The sequence below is a fragment of the Manis pentadactyla genome, chromosome 17, assembly GCF_030020395.1.
Source record: "Manis pentadactyla isolate mManPen7 chromosome 17, mManPen7.hap1, whole genome shotgun sequence".
NCBI lineage: Eukaryota > Metazoa > Chordata > Mammalia > Pholidota > Manidae > Manis > Manis pentadactyla.
In genome coordinates, this window is record NC_080035.1 from 15,440,586 (window position 1) to 15,450,235 (window position 9,650).

General features: G+C 51.7%; 1 protein-coding gene across 3 annotated transcripts; it reads right to left on the minus strand.

Moving 5' to 3' along the window:
* Window positions 1-3,257: 3,257 nt before the first annotated feature.
* Window positions 3,258-9,347, minus strand: PCDH8 (protocadherin 8). 3 transcript variants are annotated; one of them, XR_005026483.2, is made up of 4 exons: window positions 5,380-9,347; window positions 5,089-5,239; window positions 4,717-4,924; window positions 4,102-4,238 (listed from the first exon to the last, which is right to left on the minus strand). XR_005026483.2 is itself a non-coding variant. In XM_036893785.2 (3 exons), the coding sequence occupies exons 1-3, from the start codon at window positions 7,723-7,725 to the stop codon at window positions 3,865-3,867; spliced, it is 2,928 nt and encodes a 975-aa protein (XP_036749680.1). In that variant the 5' UTR covers window positions 7,726-9,000; the 3' UTR covers window positions 3,258-3,864. The 3 variants fall into 3 exon arrangements, 2 of the variants coding, with proteins under 2 accessions (XP_036749680.1, XP_036749679.1); XM_036893785.2 differs by lacking the exon at window positions 5,089-5,239 and having other exon boundaries at window positions 3,258-4,238; window positions 5,380-9,000; XM_036893784.2 differs by having other exon boundaries at window positions 3,258-4,238; window positions 5,089-8,999.
* Between the last annotated feature and the right edge of the window lie 303 nt (window positions 9,348-9,650).

A 9,650-nucleotide genomic window follows, 5' to 3' on the forward strand; every position in this document is an offset into this window, starting at 1 on the left:
GGTCAGCAGTGGGGACATGGGTAGAGCAGCATGTCTGCTGCAGTGGAGTGAAAAGGCAATTAAACAATATTTATAAAAAAAAGAATCAATAGCTCTTGGTGACTGGAATTAAGAAATAGGGCAGAGTCTTAAAATGTCTTTTGCATTTTGGATTTGGTCTATAAACTACATCCCATTCATTGAGTTTAAACTCACCCCAGAGGGGTAGTTTGGGGGTAATAATGGCGAGGGAGGGGATGATTTTAACTGGTCATGCTGTGTCTGCTGTGTCCATAATATAGCCAAGTGTCATACTGGGTTGGCAAATGGATTGCACTAATTCTGCATTAAACAATGTAGGCCTCACTTTGACATGTTGAAATTCCTTTAACAAGTTTTGTGGAAGCAAATCCTGTACTCTGATAATAAGTGAAGATTTCTTTTCTCCCTGCTAAAAGAGCACATTTAATCTGGTGGTTTAAGTGATGGCTTTTAAGACAGCCTGGTGTCTCTTTCTACCTGCTGCTCACTTATTAGGTGACCTTGAACCTGTTGGTGAATTCCACTGCAGATTATTTCCCTCTGAAGAAAGGGAATAATAAATACTCTGAGTTATTGCGTAGCTACTGAAAACTAGACAGCATTTTCAAAGCCCTTCTGAGCTGTTGCAAAGCACAGTGCCCCATCAAGTATTGTATTACTTTGCTTCAGTTTGCTTTTAAAACTTACAGCATTCCAATTAATCCTGTTGTTACAGGATTCAGTACTAACAGTAATATTCTTGTTTACTAAAATGGAATTTTTAGACAATAAAAGCTTATATTTGCTAAGTGAGACAAGCCAGATATTTAGATCATTATGGTATGGAACTCATCCTGATTACATATATGTATTTCTGTCCACATGCGTATTTATTTGTATTGGAGACATGCATCCTGTTTTCACTCTATTTCGGTATGCATTTTTCAATAGATGTTGAAACCACTTACAGTTAATTTTCTGAGGTGGTTTCTTTGATGGATATTTTATTATAGGCAGAGTAGGACATCCAAGTCAATGGGGCCAGGTAAAGTCTGGTTTTAGCTTTCTCTTTCAAGGTGACCTCCCACTTCCCCAAGGGCCTTCCCATGTACTCACGGCTGGTGAGCAAGGGTTGTTGGCCTCCGCCTCCCCAGAGGGATTTGTGTGCCATCACAGACCTCTAAGGCTTGTGAGTGTGCCTCTGATGCTCACTTTAACCATACTCGTTTTGTTGAGTGTTGACCACGTGAGGGTCTGTCTACACAGTGATGGTGTAGAAGTGTAGAAAACAGACCGTGTAGTACAAGGCCAGACATCCAGGGTCTGTTTCATCTTCACTGATAGTTATGATGGAGAGTGGCTCCAAAGAAGGCAAAGGAAGAGGAACATAGACTGTAGTGGGTATTGCTAAAGGCCAGGCAATGTCCTAAGTATTCTGCATATACGTTATTTAATTTAATAAAGCAGTCTACTTCCTTAAAAATGTGCTTGAGAATAAACATTTCTCAAGAAAGGCATAAAGTCTTTTTCATCTAGCTCCTGTTTCTCTGAGAGGTCCTTCTGCTGGTCCTTAGGAGAACAACCACCCCTCCTCCTTTTTTTGTTGTTGTTTAAACAAACAATTTTAAGAACTGAATTTTGTGTTCCAAACAAAAACAAAGTCTTTTAATGGTGATTTCTCTAAGGGAAAAATATGACAGTGAAGTCATTGAGGTTTTGCAGACCAAATTTTAGAGTCATGAACAGGTTTGCCCAGTACAAAATAAAATAGAGACAATGATATTATTTTATGTTTGAAGGACAAAAGCAGGCAACTATTTAGAGACTGGAAGCTTTTAGGCTGCATCTTGGGATTATTCATTCTTTTGCTCTGCATTTGATGTAACTGGCTCGAGATTTAAAGCCTTAGATGTTAGAATGGGAGGACTTCCCCGGGGATCTCTCCTGGGGCTTGGTCATCATAGCTCAGGAGCTGTCTGGTAACCTGGCCATGTTCAATTTACTCTTCCAGAACCTGAGGTCTGAGCAGGCTGAGCTTATCAAGTGCATGCTCAGCTCAGTTGCCTGCAGAAACTGCTGAACTTTGCACAGGCTGTGGGTGGGGAAGCACTTGTGTGTACCCACCCTGCTGTTCAGCTTGGAGCCACCACTGGTTTCAATTATGACTTCAACAGGCAGCTTTGAGGGCTGCTCTATTCATTACAGTGCCTCACACTCTATAATTACTACTAAAGGAACACTTCATAAACGTAGAGGGCTAAACAATAATCAGGCAGTAGGCAGTAAAGGCAATGCCTCAGGACTTTTCCACCTCTTTGTTTCTTTCAAGTTAAAAAAACAAAAAACTTGTGTTGCTTCATTTTATTTTCTTACCTTGAATAATCTGGGTTTGCATCTCATTCTAGCCACTTAATAGCTGTGTGACTTTGGGCATTTTACCTAACTTTGCTGTGCCCCAGTTTCTTTATTAATAAAATGGAGATAATGATGGTTCCCTCCCATGGGTGGAATTTGAAGATTAAATGAGATAATTTGTGCAGAGTGCTTTGTAAGGAGCTCTGTTCAGATAAAAGCTTGTGTAGTAAATGGTAGCTCTCATTGTTATTATCAATTTAATTTCAAATTAAATGAATACATAGAGTTCCAGACAGAGGCATAGGTCTTTTTGTCTTTCTGAAAACCTTCGGTTATGTACATTTTCAAATACAGACACACAAATAGATTGGTGTAATTACCCCCTCTACCCCATATACATGATCAGTATTTTATCAACCTTGTGTCATACAGCCCAGTTTTCCTCAAGGGTATTTTAAAGCAAATCCCAAGCCTTATGTCATTTCACCCATAAATTTGGGAGTCTTTTTGACATTAAAATCCCTAATATGCTAAGAGCTCCTTGGGACCATGTCTTCTTAACCAGGTCCTTCAAACCCAGGTCCTAATGGAGTTACTGCAGTTAGGAAAATCTCTACAGATGTTTAATGAGCATCCCAAACAGCTTTCCCCCATTTTTGATAGATGCTCCATAAATATTTGTTGAGTCAGTAAATAAAGGCAGGACTTTTGCCTGATATATATGTAGATGTGCATGTTTACAAAGTAAATATTTTTAAGATTTAGTGAGGCTTTCCAATACTTGAAATCCCACATGTTAAATATTGCTGTGAATACTAGTAATGCCCAAGTAACTAAGTTGAAAGAAGGTTTAATTCTGATACTCAAATTATTTGTGAATGTCTAACTGTAGGCAGCTTCATGAAAAGTGATTAGCAGGTTCTTCAAACACATGACAAATCCTTTATTACTGTGCTTATAAGTGACATGGTTTACAGAAAACCAAATGTAATTAAATAACATTGAACTTGAAATCTACCACAGACTCAAGATATACAGGGTATACTTGGCAAGGCAAATATTCTCAAACACTAGGTTGTTTCAGGTGAAAGATAAATGTCCATTAAGTAATTCCAACATGTTTTGTTTTTGTCTTATAGACAGTTCCTTTGGCAATAACTTCCACTTCAGCTTTTATTATATAAAAATAGAACAAAATTTCATTATATACAAACATTACATTACACAATGTACAGGTTAAAAACACTAAGAAAATGGCAAGCTGCAAGTGAAATTAAAGTCAATAGCATGATAAGAAAAATGAGATACTGCACACATTTCATAAAAATTACATTAACTACATTTTTGTTTGCAAATACCAAACAGTACCAATGTGATTGGAAATAGCTTCCAACAACTTCATTTTAAGGCACATCTTGCATATTTATATATACAACACTGAAACTGGTCAATAATTTAGGGGCTTCTCGGAGTGACCTGTATATGTGTGAAGACATGCAGCATATGGGATTACACATTTTCATTGGCTTCCTTCTTTGGGGACAAATACCTGCCAGGGGGGGACTGATAGAGGGGTACCCCAATCTCCTGCAAGTCAGGGAGCCTCCCTGGGCGAGGAGGGGAGAGCAGAGTGACTGTCCTGTCATAGTCTCTGTGTAGCACTTTCTCATAGACGCTCTGCAACCCCACTGTCTTCGGCAACTGGGCCTGGTAATAATTGTCCCTGCGCAGAGGATCCCGAGGCAGGGACGTGCTCTTACAGAAGGTTGACATCTGCGCTGGTGGGTGAGGAGAGGGATGCGTGTTGGGCCCTCCGCACGACGGGCTCCAGCAGCGGTCAGAGTGACCCAGAATCTTACACTCAGCAGTGCACGCCCACAGTCCTGACATGGGAGAGAAAGGGAGAGAGCATGAGTACTGAGATTACACACCCCTATGCCTCCATTTTTATAAAGTCCAGGAGGGTCACGGCAGCTGAAAAGGAACGCGTGCATGAAGATGAACTCCGTGATTCAAGATTGAAAAGGCACATTGTGTCCTATAAAGCTACCTTAGCAAGAAGTTGGCTCGGCTTCTTTTGCTAGAAGCCAAAAAAAAAAAAAAATTAATCAGCAGAATTCCCCTCCTTAGCTAGCTAGCCTCCACCTAGAGGGACGGCAGTGGGCTTTATTCAAGTGATGGAGCTGTCTGACTCGGCATTTGGAAACTGGCTGTAGGAGGCGGACGAGGACCCGGAACTCGAGGACTTAAGAAAGTGAAAAAGGGGGCGGGGGCTAATCGAGGGGCTGCGAGGAGGGAAGCAGTGGGAGAAGGGGAGGGAGAGGAGGCACGCTGAACTTGGCGGGAGAGAACAGTCCTCACCACTCTGCATGTGGCTGATGAGATCCTTCTTCAGAGGGTCCCCGCTGATGTCAGAATCGCTGTCGTTGAAATCACTGTCCCCTTTACCACTGTCTTTGCCACTGAATTTCTCGGCTTCTCGCCCGGAGATGGTGTTGAAAGAGTGTCCTTTCCAGACCGACACAGGGGGCGCCGGCTCCTTTCCGAAGCCCGGAGACGCACCGTAGGGCTGCAGGAGGGGAATGGGGGAAGGGGCGGGTGAGGGTTGGACAAGAAACAAAAGAACAAGGGCGACAGGTTAGGCCTCGCCCGCGCACGCACACCCCTCCAGTCCCTTCCGCCAGCCTGTCCGCAGAGCACAGAGGGGGGCGCCCAGCCGAAGTAAGGCCTCACCTCGGCGTGCGCGCCGCGGAGCCGCTGCTGCCCCTCGAAGTGACAGGAGCTTTCCCCGGTGGCGCTGCCGCCCTCCGAGCCCGGCACTTCGGCCGCGGCGACCGCGGGCGGGGGCGGGTCGGCCGCGGGGCTGCCAAATGGCGCTTTGCCGCTGCCAGGGAAGGTGAGCACGTCGAACATGTTGGGCCTGGGCCCGGCTCCCCTGGCGGCCTCCTCCGGGGAGCCGGGAGCCGAGGCTCCGCCGCCCGCCGCCCCGGGCCGCTCTTCCCGGAGGGTCCCCCCTTTGCGCACCTCCTTCTTGCGGCGGTTGCAGGTGGTGGCGATGGCGATGATGGCGGCCAGCAGCAGCGTGCAGCTCCCAGCCAGCACGATGATGACGATCAGCGGAGTGTCCCACTGTAGCGTCGGCCCCGATGCCGCGAGCCGCGAGCCGGGCGGGCGAGAGCGCTCCGGGCTCCCGGCATTGGCGGGCGCCACAAGCCCGCGCCCGCCGCCTGCTGTCACCACAAAGCTGACGGTGGCGGTATTGGAGAGCGGCGGACGGCCGCCGTCGGTTACGACCAGCAGCGCCCGGAACACGCGACCTGGTGGCTCCTGCGAGAGGTCGCCGGTGAGCACGATCTCCCCCGTGCGGCGGCCGATAGCGAAGGCCTCTCGCGGCTCCTGCTGCAGCAGGTCGAATGCCAGCTCCCCATTGGCTCCCTCGTCTGCATCCCGGGCCTGCACGCGCGCCACCGCCGTGTCCCTCGCCGTGCGCCCGGGAACCGCCACTTCCAGGGAGCCGTTGGCCGGTGCCGGGTGCACCAGGACCGGTGTGTGGTCGTTCTGGTCTAGCACCCGCACTTGCACCAGGGTGCTGCTGGAGAGCTGAGGGGAGCCGCCGTCACTCGCCTGGATGCGCACGTCGAGCTGGCGCAGCGTCTCATAGTCGAAGCTGCGCAGCGCGTAGATAGCTCCGGTTGCCGGGTCCACCGAGACGTAGGTGGACACGGCACCTCCGGCGCGGCCCACCTCAGCCTCCAGCAGCCGGTAGGTGACCTGGCCGTTGCGACCTAAGTCCGGATCCCGGGCGGTCACGGTGGCCAAGTAGGCACCGGGAGGGTTGTTCTCACGCACTGACACCTCGTAGACCGGGCGCGTGAAGAGCGGCGCGTTGTCGTTTTCGTCGCTCACGCGCACGGTGTAGGGCCGCACGGTGCGCAGCGGGGGTGCGCCGCGGTCCTCAGCCACCAGGGTCAGGTTGTACTCAGCGATGCGCTCGCGGTCCAGGGATGCGGCGGTCACCACCAGGTAACTGCCCGCGTAGGCCGGCTGCAGCCGGAAGTGTTCGTGCCCGTAGAGGGCGCAGCGCACCTGCCCGTTGGCGCCCGAGTCCCTGTCCGAGGTGCTGACCAGAGCCACCAGACTCTCGCGCGTTGCCCCCTCTGGCACCAGAGAGATGGCGCCGGCCTCTGGCGTCCCTGGTGCGGTCGACGAGGTCGCGTCTGCTCCTCCAAGAGCAACGGCAGAGGCCGCGGCGGCGGCTGCAAACGGCGAGACAGCAGGTGCGCCAGGGGCGGCCAGCGGGGTGATGGCGATGTCCGGGGCGTTGTCATTGACGTCGCGGATGCGCACGATGACCTTGCAGGTGGCGGCGCGGGGCCCGGGGCCGCGGTCCTGCGCCCGCACGTCCAGCTCATAGGTGTCCTGGCGCTCGTAGTCCACGGGTCCGGCCAGGGTGAGGCGTCCAGACCGCGGGTCCAGGCGGAAGAGGCGGCGCGCCTCCTGGGGGGTGCGGGCTCCGAAAGCGAACACCACTTCGCCGTTGGGACCCTCGTCGGGGTCCGCCGCGTCCAGGTCGAGCAGCAGCGAGCCCACGGGCGCGTCCTCCGCCAGCTCCACCTCGGCCACCGCGCCCTGCGGGAAGGCCGGGCTGTGGTCATTGGCGTCCAGCACACGCACGCTGAGGGCGGTCGTGGCGGAGCGCGGCGGGCGGCCGCCGTCCTGGGCTACCAGCTCCAGGTTGTAGGCGGCCTGACTCTCGCGGTCCAGTTCCTGCAGCAGCACCAGGTCGGCGCACTGGGCGCCGTCAGCGCGGGTCTGCAGTTCCACTCGGAAGGGGCTGTGTGGCTCGGCCAACCGCACGCTCTGCAGCCCGTTGGCGCCCACGTCCTCGTCCACCGGCACCTCCAGAGGGATGCGCGTGCCCACTGCCGCGCCCTCGGACACCTCCACGGGGATCTGGGTCCGGGGGAAGCGCGGCGCGTGATCGTTGACGTCCCTCACTTCCACCTCCACGTGCACCAGTCGGAACTGTTCCTGCGAGAAACTGACCACGTCGAAGGCCAGCACGCACTGCGGGGCCTGGCCGCACAGCCTCTCGCGGTCCAGGCCCGCGTCCCCGACGGTCAGCTGCCCATCGCCCTCGCGCACCCGGAGCAACGAGCTGTTGAACTGCTTCATCAGGCGGAAGCTTGTGTCTCCAGATACTTTCATATGCAGGTCTTCAGCTAGGGTCCCAATGACGGTGCCAGGGGCGTCCTCCTCGAAGGTGCTGTACCGCACTGTCTTGCTTTGGGCCACTGAGAGCACCCAGCAGAGGCTGAAGAGCTGCAAGGGGAAAAGGCAGGGGCTGCCCCCACGCCTCGCTGGACTCATGCCGCCAGCCGCAAGCACTATTCCAAAAGGCTGAGGAAGCGATTCCTCTCTGGTTTGCAGGTCCGGGAGTCAATCCCAGGCTCTTCGGAGCAGCTCTTTGAGAGCCCAGTGCGAGAGAAGTCTGCGGGCTGCAGCTCGCAGGTTCCGGCGGGCTCTGAGGACGCGCGGACCTGTCCACACTACAAACCGCTCCCTCCCTCCTTCTAGCTGGAGCTGCGCTGCAGCGCACCGCCTCCGCTTTTGTAGCGGCAGATATGCAAATCACCAGAGCCAGGCAGCCAATGGTGGCTTCGCCCTCGCGCAGCTCCTACACCAGCCTCTGACAATCCCTTTAATGTGGAAAGGCTTAGAGGGGAAAACAAGAAAGGAAAATTAGGAAATCTTTCCTTTGTTTCTTTAACTCCAGTTTTTTTTTTCTTTTCATTTCCTGTCAGCTCCCTGCTTGTAGAGGAGTTGGCACAGGTCTCTGGGAGTAAAAGGAGTGGATGGTTTTGTTAATTGTGCCTCTACCGTGCCTGAACTAACTACTGCCTGCGAACTAAGAGCAAACAGGCTGGAATTTCTCCCCAGAGACTCGGGACCCCCCCCACTCACTCACTCCGCTTCGCATCTCAGAGGCTTCCAAAAGCTCGCAGCCTCCTCTCCACAGACTTCCTCTGCCAGGCGAGGCTCTGCTCGCCTTCTCTCTGTCTCACAGCACTTGAAAATAGCCTTGCTATTTAGGATCCCGAAGGATAAGGAAAATTGATTTTATTCAAATTTGTGTACGCAATTGTGTTTTGCTCGTGTGAGTTCCAGTGATCAGAGCTGCCACTTCCCCTTCACAAAAGAGCTCTGCGACGTGTTAGTATGCATGTCACCGTCCAAATGGCTTTCTTAAGCCCTGGGCGCTAGCAGGCCAGGAAAAAAAGTTCCAAATAGGATTTAGCATAAGCTTGAGGAGATTTGGAAATGTTTCAAAGATCAGACTGTATCAAAGGCTTATGAATCCCTCGTTAGCAGTGGAAATAGAATGGCGTGGCAGGCGATCCCATTGGAGGCCCCAATGTCTGTATTATTTCACTGTGACAAGCTAAGGGGAGAGAAAGTTGAACAGTTTCCACAGCGGAGTTGGGCTAACTTGAACATAATGAGCAAACGCCACATGTATCCATTATGTACCTCTATTCATCAGCAGTCACTGCCATGACTCTCCGGCTAAACGGTGCTGGGCGCTGAATCCCACACAATCCCCGGCTCGTAATAAAGTGCACTCAGAAAACTTTCCCTCCTGAGGCCCTTGTTCCGCCTACTTAGAGGATTTTCTTTCTGTTCTAATCGGGCCACTCTGGGAAGCAACACTCATCCCGTTCCAGAAGAATAAAATCACAGCATGACGTTGAAACCTGGCACAAACCTGGGGGAACTTAACCATCTGCCTACGAAAGTGTGGGGCTTCGGCTTTGCCAGGCTCTGGGCTGGGCGGGTCCTAGGGCTGGCCAGGCGCTGCCCGCGCAGTTATCCTGCCTCCATCATCCCTGAAGACCAAGGAGATGGGGCACCAGGCAGGAGCAAGACGAATTCTTACTGAGTCTTTTTTGAAGAGCTTTACTGAGCAAATTGTGCACGAAGGAGGAGAGGTAAAAACAAGTCACACAATAGAAAAAAAAAACTTTTTAAGGCGATGGATTTGATAAGCATACTGCATTTAGTAAATGCTCTGAATCCTGATTTTAGTCCTGCTGTCAGCATCCTATCTATGTTTTCCTTTCCCTCAAACCCAGGGAATGTGTCTTGGGGGTCTTTTCAGAGAGATTCAGGAGTCTTCTCCTCATGCCCCCTTCTCCCCACAGGAAGAGAGACCCAAGGAGGGAGTTGGGTGGGCAGTGGGGGTGAGAGAACATGTAGGAGTTCTGGGGCTGCCAAAGAGTGAAAAATGCAGCCCC